Source organism: Asterias amurensis, chromosome 10, assembly GCF_032118995.1.
Source record: "Asterias amurensis chromosome 10, ASM3211899v1".
NCBI lineage: Eukaryota > Metazoa > Echinodermata > Asteroidea > Forcipulatida > Asteriidae > Asterias > Asterias amurensis.
The window spans coordinates 16,615,494-16,633,722 of NC_092657.1; the positions used below are offsets into that span (position 1 = coordinate 16,615,494).

The window sequence follows — 18,229 nt, forward strand, 5'->3', positions numbered from 1 at the left end:
TAAATTTAAGTTGTGTTCCCCACCGCGTCGGTCCCCAATCGACGACAGCAACAGACTAGTTCAAGTTGAATTTGTCTGCAGGTTTCATATTAGACGTGTTACAAGTCGTTGTTTGTCGCCGTTATGAAAGCCTAACTGTTTTATTTTGCAACTGTATTAATTCTCGTGAGAGTGGCGTTCCGCTGTAGATCTGAGTGCTCTGCTCTCACGACTACGTCAACAAGAAGGGGCCGGGGGGGGGGGGGGGGCAGTAGTCAGCATGCAGCTGCAGCAGTAATAAAATCAGTAAAGACGCGTGAGAGACTTGTACACAAGTCTATGGTGACATCATCAATAACAACATCAGCTCAGTACACGTTTAGTTCCGGGTGTTCATGAAAGAAAATGCAATGTTTACAATTTAGTCATCATGGCGTACGTGTGAAATGTAAAAATGTGACGACATAGGTTATTTCTGTACATTTCGAAATGGTTAAAAGAATGTGACAGTTCAACTCGTAATGCCAGAAGAGAAGAGAAGTCAACACACAACCCGTTGCGTTTTCGTCTTTGCCAGTTTTGGTTTCTGCAAAATAGGCCTACACTGCCTACACTACTGCTACAGGCAGTTTGTCTGCACTGGTTCGTACTCAGCCAGTACGGTAGTGGTAATATAGACTAGTGCAGTGAGTAGTGACACAGTCAATAATAAACGTGTCTTTGTACATTGTGACAGCCAAGCAGAACGGAGTTAAAATGGAGAAGGCCAGTTTAACTAGGTAGGCAAATAATACATTACACTTCACACAGAGAGTCTAGTAATGTTTAGAACAAACTACCAGCTGCAGTTGTTCATTCCCATCATGTTAAATAATTAATAATAATAATAATAATGTTCCCATTCAACTAACATCTTCAAAAATGGCATTGAAGATTACCTCACCAAAAACATTGACATGTTCAGTTTTGCATGATGTTTACCACAGGATATATGGAAATATTAAGTTCATTCACTTCTGCTCTCACATTTGACTTTGCTACTTTCATTGCATTCAGTACTTTTGCAGTAAGTTTTGTTTGAATATGGATGGGCGTTTTATAAGGCTTCATTTAGCCTTCATTATGCAGGGCCCGAATCTACAGGTACACAGGTATTAGCCCTGACTACACCTAGAACTTTGAGTTGAGGTTCGGTTATCGTCTCCATCGCCGAACCTCATAATAATATCATGAATATAGCCCCACTATATATGGGGGGGGGGGGGGGAGGCTGTTTGCTCAGGTATTTTACAAGTGCATTTTCTGAACTTGAACTCACTCCCAGTTGTGGTGTTGGCTGCCCCAACCTTAGAGTCTGTTGTTAGGCAAGTTTAGGGGAGAAGTTGCATCAAGTCTATTATAAGGAGCAGCCCAGTTTTTACTTGCACTTTGTCTAGCAGTAGCAGTAGCACCAGTTCAGTTCCAGTTGTATTGTCGTCATCACCTTCAATTTCTTCAGTTTTATTTTTATGAAATTTCTAATGGCACTTTTGTGTCCGGTCCGAACTGCACTACATCAACAATCACGCTACCTTGGCCTAACGTGACGTCCTCACTTAAAGCATTTATACACTTTCGGAACAGAAACAAAAAAATTAAAGTTCACAAATTTACAAATAACTTACAGGGTTTACAGAAGCGCGTAAAGGTAAATGACTTCTCATGAAATATTATTCCATGAAATGCTTTACTTATTGAGAAAACATTGAGAATTACGGATTTATAGTAAACACATGTCATGGCACGGCGAAACGTGCGGAAACAAGGGTGGGTTTTCCTGTTATTTTCTCCCGACTCCGATGACCGATTGAGCCTAAATTTTCACAGGTTGGTTGTTTTATATAATAGAAGTTGTGATACACGAAGTGTGCATGTGGGCCTTAGACAATACTGTTTACCGAAAGTGTCCAATGGCTTTAAGGATTCTGCCGAGAAACCAACGTAAACGTAAACACAGATGAGGAGGGTTCTCTATAGTAATCAACATTTTTCCTATTGTTTCTTTATTATTCAGAACTTTACAGGTGTTATCAAAAAGCTCATCAGAGTGGCCAGTCCCAGTGAAGACGGACATCATACCACCTGGCTATAAGGAGGGAGAGAAACTTGCATTCACACTGGACAATGTCTTCACCAAGGAGGTACTTGTTTGTTTGTTTGTTTAAAGGCAGTGGACACTATTGGTAATTGTCAAAGACTAGCCTTCACAGTTGGTCTATCTCAACATATGCATAAAATAACAAACCTGTGAAAATTTGAGCTCAATCGGTCATCGAACTTGCGAGATAATAATGAAAGAAAAAAACACCCTTGTCACACGAAGATGTGTGCGTTTAGATGGTTGATTTCGAGACCTCAAGTTCTAATCTGAGGTCTCGAAATCAAATTCGTGGAAAATTACTTCTTTCTCGAAATGGCACTTCAGAGGGAGCCGTTTCTCACAATGTTTTATACTATCAACCTCATGCTAATAATTATTTTGATTAATTACCATTAGTGTCCACTGCCTTTAAATGATTTCCATTAAAGGCAGTGGACACTATTGGTAATTACTCGAAATAATTATTAGCATACAACCTTACTTGGTAACGAGTAATGGGGAGAGGCTGATAATATAAAACATTGTGAGAAACGGCTCCATCTGAAGTAAAGTAGTTTTCGAGAAAGAAGTAATTTTCCACGAATTTGATTTCGAGACCTCAAGTTTAGAATTTGAGTTCCGAAATCAAGTATTTGAAAGCCCAAACTTCGTGTGACAAGGGTGTTTTTTCTTCCATTATTATCTCGCAACTCTGACGACTAATTGAGCTCAAATTTTCAGAGGTTTGTTGTTTAATGAATATGTTGAGATACAACAAGTGAGAAGACTTGTCTTTTTTTTAAATGCTCCTTCACATTTTAGTGATGCGCTGCATTTGTGTCATCGTACTGAATAATTGGTTTGACAGAATAAGTTTTTCACTGGTCCGTATTTTAAATGAAACAGGGATGCATTTCAACTCTGAACTAGCCAGTAACACCATTTGGAGTGAATTTGGACTTGTCATCTAGTGTTTTAACTGACATTCATAAATACCTCAGACAATTTCGCTATTCCTATTGGTGGAGAGCGCCTCACGTGGATGGGTTTGTTTATGACCAGTAAAAAGTGTTGACCCATGGGCGTGACACGCGACCTTGCACCGGTTCTTTTTAGACAGTTTCTTTATTCCTATTGGTCGAGAGCAACGGCTCAAACAGTTGTGCCACATCACGCGATACACGCGACTCACACAGCATTCTTCTAATAAAGAGTTGTTTACCCGAGGGCGGCGGAGGGCTTTACCATTTCATAGCTGGAGAGGTGTTGTTTTGAAAGAAATCAATGAACAATTATAATTTTTGCATTTAATTTCACTTTTTTACCAAAAAGTGTTGATGTTTTTGACCGAAAAGGTATTTATGAATGGGAATCAAAGTGTGTTGAATCTGTTTTCAACTAGAGGTTTAAACTCGCCGAGGCCTGTTCTTGATAATTTACCTCGACTTCGTCTCGGTAAAATTATCAAGAACCAGGCCTCGTTGGGATTAAACCACTAGTTGAAAACCTCTTCACCACACGTTGATTCCCTTATTTGGCCACTGGACCACTGTAAAGAGTGAGCGCTGTTAAGCTCTGAACTTTGTTTGCCCTTGTGTGGATCAAATCCCATCATACATGTGCATTAAAGTTGCCATCATCTGTGGGAGTGATTTTGGGTGAGAGTTCAGAATTTATAGTTTTGTCACAGACTCGCTGTGATCATGTGGACAGTGCCCCTTTAAGCAATGTCTCAATTTTTCCCCCCGAAAACCTACAGGAATGTGATGAGCTTATCCGCGTGTCTGAGGAACGAGGCTACGAGCAAGCCCTTGTCAATATTGGTATGGGTAGGTGAGTGTTCAACCTTGATCTTTATTTAACCCCTCCCCTGAGGGCGTTCATTGATATCCTAAACTGGACAATTCCATAACTAAGAGGGGGTCACTTCCCAGACTTGTGTTTTTTTTTTTTTTTTTTTTTTCAAAATGTAAGTTGGATTGTATGTTTTTGACCATTTACTCCTGATATGATATATATTTTTCAGCCCCCTTTAAAATAAATTTGCTAAGGTGTGGGACCTGACTCCCCTCTTAGGCATGTGGAATGGTCCAGTCTAAGTTATCAAGTTCAGACTTTTGCTGTGTTCAACTCAAAAACTTGGAAAACTATTTCAAATTTTAGGCAGTAACTTGTGACTAATCAAGTCATTTTACCAAAAATTATTCCAATCTACAGTAATTTGCAATCAAATGCTTATTTGATGTAAATCTTTTAAAATCAAATCAAATTCAACATCACAATATGGGATTTGCTTACTAGGTCTATTAGCCAAATCACCTTGTTTACAAAATGTACTTATCAAAGAATTGTAAAAGAGGTTAGTTTTGCAATGGGATAAAGAATATAATTTTGATGTATCCTTTTTACACCAGTGTATTGAGCACAATCAGTTCTTTTCGAGCCGGTGAAAAAGACAAACCAAGGCAAATCACTCGAGTGGGATTCGAATCCTCGACCTTTGCATTGCTAGAACAGTTCATATCATTTATTTTCTTTGTTTGTCTATTTATTACCTTTTTAGGCAGAAGCTGATGCCTAATGTTCGCAACAACTTCCGGTGTATTATTGATTCTGAAGAGATAGCTCATGCATTCTGGGAAAGGATTACGGAGTTCATTCCGCAGACCATGGGGAAATTCGGCAGCACGAAAATAGCATTGAACGAAAGGTTAGTAACAAAGAGTTAGATATAAACCTATATTGCACTGCCCATATCACTACCTGCGCCTTGTGTGTTACACAATGTATGTCATGCGCCGAGTTTGCTTGAAGATAGATACGTTATCACACAAATAGCGTTTACGGAGATCATTCCACAGACCATGGGGAAATTCGGCAGCACGAAAATAGCTTTGAACATGTTGAACGAAAGGTTAGTAACAAAATGAAGAACATCCGAAGAGGTCTATAAAAAAACTGCTGTGCTCAATCTACTGTCACAATCTTGCCTTGTGTTCACTAAAGTTTAACTCTTTCTTGGGGTATGAGTTTTGAGGCGTTGCACAGTCGGTTGTGTCCATATCAACTTTGCTGTGTAGAGTTGCTGTTTGAGCAGTACTGACTCTACACTGAAAGGATGGCCTGGCGCGTAGCCGAGCAAATAGAAGCTCTTGTGTTTCTGTTCAGCATCAGAGTGTGGGTTCGAGTCCCGGTCTTGACACTTGTGTCCCTGAGCCAGACACTTAGCCATTATTGCTGCGCCCCTTGGACGGGCCATAAAGCTGTTGGTCCTGTGTGTTGTGTAATGCATGTAAAAGAACCTGCTACATTCTGTCTAGGTTCCTGTTTGTTCAAGCATTGAGTACCATATACATGTGTGGTATGGAAAGACTACTATTATAGCCTGGTTCATACTTCCTACGAATGCTTCGTGTGGAAAGGGAGCGCGAGCGGATTGTTGCGTCACCAAAACTGGCTTCGCATTCGCAGGAAGTATGAACGGGGCTTATCAGTGGTGTAGGGCTCAAGATCTGGACCCAATTTCATAAAGATGCTTAAAGGCAGTGGACACTATTGGTAACTACTCAAAATAATTATTAGCATAAAACCTTTCTTGGTGACGAGTAATGGGGAGAGGGCGATGGTATAAAACATTGCGAGAAACGGCTCCCTCTGAAGGGCCATAGTTTTCGAGAAATAAGTAATTTTCCACGAGTTTGATTTTGAGACCTCAGATTAATAACTTGAGGTCTCGAAATCAACATGTAAACGCACACAATTTCGTATGACAAGGGTGTTTTTTTCTTTCATTATTATCTCGCAAGTTCGGTGATTGATTGAGCTCAACTTTTCATACATGTAGGTTTGTATTTTATGCATGTTGAGATACACCATCTGCGAAGGCTAGTCTTTGACAATTACCAATAGTGTCCACTGCCTTTAAAGGCAGAAAATATTGGTAAACAATTTTCTGCTACGCATAATGAGCAGGTTACCAGTCAAAAATTGTACGTGTGACATGTTAGTTTGGTTGGTAACCTTATTCCTGGTAAGCAACATTTTATTGTGCTTAGCTAATTTTGTGTGCTTTCAGATGCATAATAAAAGGCTTCAGCTGAAATCTGTTATTATTTGAGTGAGAAATTACCTCTTTCTCAAAAACTACATTACTTCAGAGGGTGTTTTGTTTCTTATAAGCTTTTATACTATCATAAGCTCTCCATTGCTTGTTACCAAAGAAGTTTTTATACTAACCGTTATTTTGAGTAATTACCAATAGTGTACAGTGCCTTTAAACTTTGTCATACTCAGCTTCATCACTTTTTGTGTTTATTTCGCAGACTCCGATTTCTCCGCTATGTCCCTGGAGAATACTTTAAGCCGCACCATGACGGCATTTATCAACGAGACAACGGTGAAGCTTCTCTCATCACCGTACAAATCTATCTTAATGAGGTAATGCAGCTTGTTTCACATTAAAGGAACACGTTGCCTTGGATCGGTCGGGTTGGTCTTTGAAAAGCGTTTGAACCCATTTGTTATGAAATACATTATGGTTAGAAAGATATTTTAAAAGTGGAATATTATGATCCACACAAGTATCACTCGAAATTGCACGGTTTTCCTTTTACGTCGCGAACTAACATGCGGGCCAATTTATGGAGTCAAAGTTTGACTCCACAAAATGGCAGACTGTTTTTCTTCGCGTCGTAAACGGAAATTCGTGCAATTTCAAGGCATGTTTGTGTGGATCATTATTTTCTACTTTCTAAAATTACCTATCTAACCATTGGCATTTCATAACAAACGGTTTCAAATGCTTTTCTATGACCAACTCGACTGATCAAAGATAGTGTGTTCCTTTAAGTCGGTGTTCATTTATTTACATATGAAGCAAAATGAGTCGATTGTCGACCAGGATCTTGTTTTATACCTTAGAGGTAATTGTCAAAGACCACTCTCCTCAGTTGGTGTATCCCAACATATGCATAAAATGACAAACCTGTGAAAATTTAAACTCAATTGGTCGTTGAAATTGCGAGAAGAGAAAACAAAAAACAAAAAACCTTGTCCCACAAGTTGTGTGCTATCGGATGCCTGATGTCTAGAATTATTGAAATATTTTAGCGAAAAATTACTTATTCTCAAAAACTACGTTACTACAGAGGGAGCCGTTTCTCACAATGTTTTATACTATCAACAGCTCTCAATTGTGACCAGTGACTTTAAACGTGACGTATTTTTATTGACAGGGTTTTCAAGGAGGCAGTACAACGTTTCTCTCCATGGATGAATTTGAGAGAGTCGAGTGCGTTCCCAAAACTGGTGAGTTCATTACACAGGTTGAAAGATAGGGCGACTAGTGTTGCTACTTGCGACTATTAAAGGGAAATGTTGCTTTGGATCGAGCAAGTTTGTTTATGAAAAGCCTTTGAAAACGGTTTGACAAGAAATGCATATGGTTGGAAAGATGTTTTAAAAGTAGAATATCATGATCCACACAAATATGCCTCGAAATTGCAATGTTTTCCTTGTACATAAACGTCGTGGACTAACACGACACGCCATTTTGTGGAGTCAAGTTTTTGACTCCGTAAAATGGCCAACTGTGTTAGTTCGAAAATTATTAGATAAACCACGCAATTTCAAGGCATGTTTGTGTGGATCTTGATATTCTACTTTTTAAACATCTTTCTAACCATATCGATTTCTTAACAAAAGGTTTCAAATTCTTTTCATGGACCAACTCGCACAATTCAAGGCAACGTGTCCCTGTATATGCCTAGTCACAACTGCTGCTTTTTCAATAACGTGTTTAACATCGCATCACGATTTCTGAAAAAAATAGACTAGAGTGTAAGTCACGACTAATTGAAGCCCGACTTGTCGGGTAGTGTTTTTGCCCAGTCACACAAGCCTAATAGATCCATTAGGCTCCGCCCACAACGCATGTGTTTGCAAGAACACGTGAGCCTCTCCAATGGCACAATCTGCTGCGCGCGCCAAGCATGCGCCCCGCATGTCGGACCTTATTTGTCGGACCTTCGTTGCATTTTGATTGGTCAATACGCAATGGGGTTGAGCTTAATGGATCGGTCTATTGTCATTGCCTGAAAAATGCATTGTTCTATACAGAGACAGTTCTTCTTACCAAGTATATTGCATTGCCATCAGTTTTCAGGGTCATATCAAAATGTAAATAGACCCTTCACAGGCACTGGACACTATTGGTAAATGTCACTTGGTGTATCTCAACAATGCACAAAATAACAAACCTGTGAAAATAATTTGGACTCAATCGGAAGTTGCGAGAGAATAATGTAACAAAAAAAACACTCCTATCACACAAGTTGTGTGTTTTAAATTGCTTGAGTTTGAGAGATGACCTGAGGTCTTAAATTCAGTTCAAATTTTTAGTGAGAAGTTACTTCTTAAAATAAAAAACTATGCTACTTCAGAGGGAGTCGTTTCTCACAATGTTTTATACTATCAACAGCTCTCCATTGCTCATTACCAAGTAAGTTTTTACGCTAACAATTTTTTTGAGTAATTACCACCAGTGTCCAGTGCCTTTAAAGGAACACGTTGCCTCGGATCGGACAAGTTGGTCTATAAAAAACGTTTGTAACCGTTTTTTATAAAACGCATATGGTTGGAAAGATGTTTTAAAAGTAGAATACAATGATCCACGCAAATGTGCCTCAAAATTACGTGGTTTTCCTTTTACTGTGCGAACTAACAGGGTCGGCCATTTATGGGATTCATTAATTTGACTCCCCGATGGCCGACCGTGTTAGTCACCGAGGTAAAAGGAAACCGTGCAATTTAGAGGCATGTTTGTGTGGATCATTGTATTCTACTTTTACAACATCTTTCTACCTATTATGCATTTTATAACAAACGGTTACAAACGCTTTTCAAAGACCAACTCGACCAATCCAAGGCAATGTGTTCCTTTAAGTAATATTATAAATACCATTATGTTTTTATTTTATTAAAAGTTAAATATTGATTCATTTCAGGACGTGTTCTTATCTTTGAGCATCGTATCTACCATGAAGGGTCGTTACTGAAGAAAGGAAAGAAGTACGCAATCAGAACTGACGTCATGTACACACCGGCAGATTACAAATCTCCAAATCCAGACACGTTTGATGGGTAAAGAGCCTTCATCCGTATATTACAAGTTATGACACACGCGTTTCTACATCCCATATCTGACGAGGCCGAAGGTCGAGTCGGATATGGGACGCAAAAAGAATTTTTGGGTTTGACCACAAAATTTCAGAGACCACAGGGTACTGAGACCTGAGACCGGAAAAACTGGTCTCCAGACCTACAACACTGGTAAACAAGTTACTTTAGCTTAGAGTGTGCAAATCTCATCTTATATACAACATTTATTTCAATAATTATCATCAATAATTTGGAAATTAGAATTGAATATTGTTTTTGGTATTACCAAAAAGCTCAATTCTTACTTTGGCCACAAAACTGGGTGTGCTTACATTGAATAACTTGGGTCATTAAAACTTAACGAATAAGTCAGTCAGCATCATCCCTACTGGTTTGTACATTAGAGCTATATATATTGACTAGAACGCTAACTTGCTCTGCTTTGAAGCCACCCTGGGTGCAGACATGTTTGATGTGTTGCGTGACTACGGAATGATTTTAATTTTGAAGAACACACATTTCCGCGATCTTTTTACATTTGCGACTGCCCATTCGCATACTTCCACGCTACGAAAACCGTAAGTTCGACTTGAGCGACATACTAAAACAAGTATACGCGCCTTGTAAACATGACGCCTTTTAAACATCAGCCGATTGTGCGTTCACATTGATGCATTGTCTGGTTCGATGACACATAAAAAAGAACAAACGCACTATCATGCAAACAGCTGTACAATTGCCGTACAAAGTTTCAAGCTTTTATATTTGTTGGTACATAAACATGGATGTGCCCACAGGGCTTCAAAACCTTAGTGCGTGTACAATGGGGTGTTAGCACTCTAGTCAATATATATAGCTCTATGTTTGTACATGTACATGATCCAGTGAAGTCCACTGGAAAAGGAATTACATGGTGAAACAGGTGTGAGTTGCCAGAGGAATATGTAATCACCCCCTCTATGTCCTGCTTGGGACAAGTTTTTTCATTAATTAATTGTGTATTTTTAATAGCTAAGTTATCATGTTTTAAAGGCAGTGGACACTATTGGTAATTACTCAAAATAATGATAAGCACAAAACCTTACTTGTTAACGAGTAATGGGGAGCTGTAGATGGTATAAAACATTGCGAAGCGGCTTCCTCTGAAGTAACATAGTTTTCGAGAAAGAAGTAATTTTCCACGAATTTGATTTTGAGACCTCAAGTTAAGAATTTGAGGTCTCGAAATCAACCATCTAAACGCATACAACTTCGTGTGACATGAGTGTTTTTTTCTTTCATAGCTATCCCGCAACTTCGACGAGCAATCGAGCTCACATTGTTTACAGGTTTGTTATTTTATGCATATGTTGATATATACCAAGTGAGAAGACTGGTCTTTGACAATTACCAATAGTGCCCACTGCTTTAAATTGCTTAGTTATGTTTTAAATTGTGAAATGTTGAAGTTTTGAACATTATTATATATTTTCATTTTGCAAGAATGTACATACATTTATAATTACAGAAATCTATTGAACAAAATGTATGTAAAAATGTAAAATGTAACTAGTAGAATGATCATTCTATGAGACACAATGAAACAGACGCAAATATGCAGATTTAAATATTGTGAGTTGTCGTAGCCGAGCCATGCAATTTCGAGGCATATTTGTGTGGATCATTATATTATACTTTTAAAACATCTTCTAACCATATCCATGTTATAACAATTGGTTTCAAAACTTTTCCATAGACCAACTTAACCGATCCAAGGCAATGTATCCCTTTAATAAAACAATTGAAATAAAATTAGATTTTTAAAGCGAATTATTAATCACAGATTTATTGATGCAATATAGAATTCGAAAAATATATATATTAAGTTATTTAATGATTATAATGATCTTGTACAAAAAAAAGTTAACACTTTTAAAAGATTGAAGTATTATAAACATATTATTGATTCGTAAATATAGACAAGCTATAATTATTACCTAGACAAGTCTTACTTTTACCGATTCAAAAAGTTTGATTTAAAATTATTTTTAAAGAACTATTTTTGTATTTATATTCAAGACAGCTATAATTAAGTTACATGAACGATGGTTAACCTGACAGTCCCCAAATGTTTATGATGCTTGTTTTTTGTCTTCAAGTAATTTTGATATTATTTAGACTTTTGAAACTTTTTGTAGTTATCGAGAGAGAAAAACATAGCCAAACCTTGTTAAAAAAAACAAAAAAACTAGAAACACTTCTGCCGCTGATGGCGTGCGTTAATTTGATAATACGTTGACGTCATGGGATGATGCAACAAATAGAGCAAGTTTGAGCGTGCATTATGTTTGGAGCATACTGATCGAAACGTCGACAAGAACGTGTTTTTTTCAGAACCCCCTACTCATTTAAAGATAGTCATTGCATGGTGTTACCGTAAACCTTATTTCCATATCGTGTTTCAACCATGCAAAGTTTCAAAGCCTACTTATTGTATCCTACTTACTTTTCGCATATACCATTTGCGCAAGCGCAAACTGTTGAATGAGTTGTGGGATAACCATGGATCAAATTACCCTTGTCATTTGATTTGTATCATACATTATTTTGCCATGTACAATACTGCCATGATGTTCGACGCTCCTGTTTTGATCACCAGCTAGACCACAGTGCACCTAAATCTTAGTTTTACGTTGGCGTTCGAGTAATAATTGCGGAAAGGTGTATGACGGAGTGTTTCCGATGGTTGACTAGACTTTCAAATGAGTCGTTCGAGTGAGTAGATCATTGGGCATGTACGTTACTGGTCAGTGGTCAACGTTCGCACTCAAAACTTGCTCAAAGCGGCGATACAAAACTGAGCTCCCACCAAATGACGTCACATGTGCGATGACGACATGGGCTTTTCGCGAATGTTTCTGAAAAGCACAGGAGAATGGTATTCACAATGTATTGTTGTTTTTATTTGTTTTTGCGTATATAAATAATTATGTTTTTAAAGGCAGTGGACACTATTGGTAACTACTCGAAATAATTATCGGCATAAAACCTTACTGGGTAACGAATAATGGGGAGAGGTTGGTAGTATAAAACATTGTGAGAAACGACTCCCTCTGAAGTGACGTAGTTTTCGAGCAAGAAGTAATTTTCCACAAATTTGATTTCGAGACCTCAAGTTTAGAATTTGAGGTCTCGAAATCAAGCATCTGAAAGCACACAACTTCGTGTGACAAGGGTGTTTTTTCGTTCATTATTATCTCGCAACTTCGATGATCGATTGAGCTCAAATTGTCACATGTTTGTTATTTTATGCATACGTTGAGATACACCAACTGTGAAGGCTAGTCTTTGACAATTACCAATAGTGTCCACTGCCTTTAAATGATTATGTTTTTAACCTTTACTTGAGATCTTTTGGACAGCGTAATGCGTATTAAGATGAAATAAATTGGCGTGTCACGGCAAAGCTTGTATTCAAATTCACTCATTCCTCCCCTACAAAAGGCAGTGGACACTATTGGTAATTACTCGAAATAAGTGTTCGCATAAGAACGTACTTGGTAACGAGTAATTGAGATATGTTGATATAATATAACACATAGTACGAATACTGGTCTTTGACAGTAACAATTGGTGTCCCGTGCCTTCAATCGCTGCAGAGTCCGGAGCCTTTCCTCTGGGCCACTGCTCCTGTTACTGAAATTGCGTTCGAGTAAGTTTTTAAACATCAAGATGAACAGCTCTTAATCAAAATCGTAGTAAAAGAACACACATGATTCGAACCCATTTAATTTGGGTGTACAGGCCGAGTTATAGTCGGTCGCGCGATGGTCGGGCGTCGGAATTCTTGACGCGCGATCATAAAAAGACACGGTTTTTAGGCCTCAGTCTTAGGATTGCGCGCAAGATTTCCGTCGCGCGACCATCCGCGCGACCGACCGGCCTTAAAGCTGCTTTATTTTTTTTTTATTTTTAATAAAACTAAATAACCTGAAAAGAAATAAACGAAAATGAGATTACGGGAAAATATTGAGTGCCACTATGAGGTGAGTCGGGACTTAGCGGCAGGCCACTCACCGCGTTGCCACCACCGTGGCTCGAACCAGGGACTATTGGCTTCGGAGTCCGACACCCTACCACTACACCATGGTTGGTCCCCCAGGATATTGCGCATTTTATACTTACTGAACCTTTGGTCCATACTTTACACATGACACTATGGCAAGGATATACAGTGCTTCATACTTAAATATTTGCCAGTGGAATACTTTACACAGGAAGCTATGGTATGGAAAAGTCAGTGTCTTATGGAGTTGGACCTTTATCACCCAACTACCTGTAGATTCATAAGTGAATTTGTTATAAACATGATTCCCTTCTCTAGATGATTATACGTGTATGAGTCAGTCTTTCAGATAATATGTTAAAAATGGTCTTTCGAATGGGATGGACTGAATGAACCGGTTGCGAAATAGTTGCCGAAACTGGCCGCCATTTTGTTTATTAATGAATAGGCCCTTACAACAAAATATAGTTTGCCCGTTTTTTTTGTTTAGTATTGGAAGTGGCAGACGATGAAAACAACACGACAAGCTTATTACCACATACAATAACACCATATTATTTTATACTTAAAACCTTACTTGCTAACGAGTAATGGGGAGAGGTTGACAGTATAAAACATTGTGAGAAACTGCTCCCTCTGAAGTGACGTACTTTTCGAGAAAGAAGTAACTTTCCACGAATTTGAGTCCTCAGAATTAGAGTTTGACAAGGGTGTTTTTTTCTTTCATATCTCGCAACTTCGACGACCACGTGAGCTCAAATTTTTACAGGTTTGTTATTTTGAGCATTTTGTTGAGATACACCAAGTTAGAAGCCTGGTCTTTGACAACAGGGGGCCTACCAATAATGTCCAGTGTCTTTGAATGATTGCATAGATGGTTATTATATTGTTTACTAAAATAAGTTTAACAGCGGAATCTTCGAATCAGCAACAACTCCAGCTTTTATGAGAAGTAAACAAAACATACACAATCTAAAAAGTGAATAAATATAGCTGTTATGCCCCTACAGAAGTTTCTATGCAAAAAGCAAAGTCTAGACTATGCATTCTTTCAACGAAGGCTTGTCAAACTGTAATACAAATCTCTTTGTTATGCAAATCACGTTTGCGCGTTGTTGTAGCCAAATGCAACCATTGCTCTTTTCAGCGACGAAGCGTGTGTTAAACTTGTGTTGTGGTTTTACACGTGTGCGGGATAATGGACACTCTCATGGCTCTGCACTGGGTCGTCTGCTAAAACAACCTCTTCTTCAACCTTCAAGAAACCTGGTGGTAAGCTATCAACGATTCTTTATCAACGTCAGTTATGTGACACTAATAAACCAGCAGTTTAAAGGGATCCCGTTTGTGGGAATTTGTCAATTAAGTCACCATGGATTTGATTGCTGAAGACAAAAATATAACTTGTCGGTGGTGACATTGATGTGTAGCTGATATAGAGAAATGGGGCTTGGTTTCTGTTGAAGATGGTCAATGAAAATAACACAAGGCCAAGTAAAAAAAGAAACATGTTAAGCGTCCCCGCCCGCTTCCGTTTTTAGAGGCCGCCTCCTTTCTTTTCTTTTTTTAATGAAAAAGGTTATTTTAAACGATCTCAGCTAAAATAATCTGAATATCTTAATTGTCTGAATGTCTTGACCAAAATGTTACATTTATGAAAAAATAATGAATATTTGACATTTTAAAAAGAATGGCGGCCATCTTGAAAAAAAAAAAGGAAAAAACCCCTACTCCTTCCTTTTTTGAGAAGTCGGACGCTAAACATGTTTCTTTTTTTACTCGGCCACCCCGTTCCCTCCCCTTTGACTCTCTGCAGGACTCTCGACAAAGTACTTGTTGATGTTGTCAACTTGTTTGGTCTTATGGTATAGTCAATAATCTCTGACCATGTGATGCCTATCCTTGTTAGCTTTGGATGCCATTTCAATTGGAAAATTTTCTCGGAAAGTCTCAAATTAAAGTTATATAATATATTGACATTTGAAAATTTGGGAAATGTTGATGTAAATATTTTCCTGATTATTGTTCAATGTCAGACAACACTATGGTTCATCAAAGTATACTGTTCACAACGTCGAGAACAACATGGTCTTAAACATTCGAACAAGACGTTTACGATTCTATTTTTAGAGAAACAAGTTAGTCAAAACGTTGAGATCACTCTTTTCAGAACTAAGAAGTCTCCCGAAATCAGAAAATCTACTCCGCGGTTGTAGAATGGCAAGACAGTTCTCTAAAGAACAAAACACATGGGGTTACCGTTAATTAAACAAAATGTACATTAATACCTCATTATGCAATGCATCAAATCCAGTAAAATAATTAAGCTGATCCCACATCGAATGTTTTTGTGAACCGGCAAATGCCGTGTAATTTAATCAACGTCGGTGTTGTTAAATAAGATCATTATTTGTAAGACTAAAGACGTGTAGAGATAAGACGTGAGCAAACCTTGTGGTCGTTCTTTCTTTCATTCACAACAATAATATTAAAGGAACAACGTTGCCTTGGATCGGTCGAGTTGGTCTTTGAAAAGTATTGAAACCGTTTGTTTTGAAATGCATATGGTTAGATAGTTAATTTAAAAGTAGAATATAATGATCCACACAAACATGCCTCGGAATTTCACGGTTTTCCTTTTACGTCGCAACGAAACGGTCGGCCATTTATGGGAGTCAAAAATTTGACTCCCAAAGATGGCCGACCGTGTTAGTCCACGATGTATGAAGAAAACCACGCAATTTCGATGTGAAGATCATTGTATTCTACTTTTACAACATCCTTATAACCATATATGCATTTTATAAGAACGGTTACAAACGCTTTTTATTTACCAACTCGTCCGATCCAAGGCAACGTGTTCCTTAAAGTAAACATTATAAAGTCTGTGAGACAGCCCGGTTTGCTTAAAGCCATTGGACCATTTCGGTAAACAGTATTGTCCAAGGCCCACACTTCGTGTATCACAACTTCTATATAAAATAACAAACCTGTGAACATTTAGGCACAATCGGTCATCGGATTCGGGAGAAAATAACGGGAAAACCCACCCTTGTATCCGCCTTCGGCCTCGGGAAATAGGTCGCTCTTCTGGTCACTCAAAGTCCCTCGTGGGAATAGACGCATACTAGTTACCTCGTTGCCAGTCAATATGTGTATAATAATTAATTAAATATCAACTGTAACATCAAATACACTCGACTGATTAAGGAGAATAATTTAAAAATATTCGTGGTATACACGTACACAAAATGTTTTAAATCAAATTTGATTTATGCAATATATTACAATAAACCTCTGGCGTAGCCCACGAGTTTCAAAGTGTGACATCAGATTTTTTGATAATATACATCCAAGTGCTTGAACATAGTCATTATGACATCACACTGAGGCTCGTGATTAACATCACACAGATCTGCCTTGAGCCTACGCCCATAATAAACTTTGACCTAGCATTAATTTCACATTAAGGTATCAATTTAAAAAGTTTTGTAAAAGAGAAAAATCAGAATTAGCTGTTGCAAAACTGCTTACCAACTATTGGCTTACAGAAACAAATTAATTCAAAATGTCATATTAATATGAGGTAACATTGAATTAGCTGTTGCAAACTGCTTACCAACTAATTTTACCTGTGGTACAAATCTAAAGGTTCCTGTAAAAGAGAACAAATTGACTTGGCTGTTTCAAACTGCTAAATTGACCTATATGGTACACATTTAAAAAGTCTCATAATAATATGAGAGAAAACTGAATGAGAGGTTTTGCAAACTGCTAACTAAATTGACCTATTGTATAAATTTAAAAAGTCTTGTAAAAGAGAGAAAAAAATGAATTAGATGTTTCAAACTGCTAAATTTACCTATATGGTACACATTTAAAAAGTCTCGTAATATGAGAGAAAACTGAATGAGAGGTTGCAAACTGCTTACCAACTAAATTGACCTGTGGTATAAATTTAAAAAAGTCTTGTAAAAGAGAACAAAATGAATTAGGTGTTTCAAACTGCTAAATTGACCTTTATGGTACACACTTAAAAAGTCTCATAATATGAGAGAAAACTGAAAGAGAGGTTTTGCAAACTGCTTACCAACTAAATTGACCTGTGGTACTAATTTAAAATGTCTTGTAAAAGAGGAACACAATTGACTTAGCTGTTTCAAACTGCTAAATTGACCTAAATGGTACACATTTAAAAAGTCTCATAATATGAGAGAAAACTGAATGAGAGGTTTTGCAAACTGCTTACCAACTAAAATGACCTATGGTGCAAATTTAAAAGGTCTTGTACAACATGAATATAATAAATTAGCTGTTTCAAACTGCTAAATTGACCTATATGGTACACACTTAAAAAGTATCACAATATGAGAGAAAACTGAGTGGTTTTGCAAACTGCCTACCAACTAAATTGACCTATGGTATACATTTAACAAGTCTCGTAATATGAGAGAAAACTGAATGACAGGTTGCAAACTGCTTACCAACTAAATTGACCTGTGGTACTAATTTAAAATGTCTTGTAAAAGAGAACAAAATAAATTAGCTGTTTGAAACTGCTAAATTGTTTACCTATATGGTACACACTTAACAAGTATCATAATATGATAGAAAACTGAATAAGAGTTTGCAAACTGCTTACCAACTAAATTGACCTATGGTTTGAATTTAAATGGTCTTGTAAAAGAGAACAAAATAAATTAGCTGTTTCAAACTGTGTCGTGTAGTAATGGTATCATTTTGGACAATAATCTGACCCCACGCGAGCAAATATTACCAGGTATCTCTAGACCACCTGAAAGACTGTCTGATTGATGTTGGTTAGTTTATGTCTTTTGTTATGACAAGTCCCTTGTAATAAAATAAGCATGGCTAATTGTCAAATAGCAGGGTGAAAATTACATCATAGTTTGTAAACGGTATTAAAA

General features: G+C 37.6%; 1 protein-coding gene across 1 annotated transcript; it reads left to right on the forward strand.

Annotated features, from left to right (window-relative positions):
• Positions 1-362: 362 nt before the first annotated feature.
• On the forward strand, positions 363-11,364 carry LOC139943127 (uncharacterized). The gene is made up of 7 exons (XM_071939944.1): positions 363-758; positions 2,033-2,159; positions 3,858-3,931; positions 4,662-4,808; positions 6,421-6,535; positions 7,333-7,405; positions 9,103-11,364. Exons 1-7 carry the CDS (start codon positions 736-738, stop codon positions 9,240-9,242), a joined length of 699 nt encoding a protein of 232 aa, XP_071796045.1. The 5' UTR covers positions 363-735; the 3' UTR covers positions 9,243-11,364.
• Positions 11,365-18,229: the final 6,865 nt, after the last annotated feature.

Coding starts and splice junctions, on each gene's coding strand:
- LOC139943127 (XM_071939944.1), top strand. CDS start 736: ATGGAGAAGGCCAGTTTAACTAG. Junction 2,160..3,857: donor ACAATGTCTTCACCAAGGAG/GTACTTGTTTGT, acceptor GAAAACCTACAG/GAATGTGATGAGCTTATCCG. Junction 4,809..6,420: donor AAAATAGCATTGAACGAAAG/GTTAGTAACAAA, acceptor TTTATTTCGCAG/ACTCCGATTTCTCCGCTATG.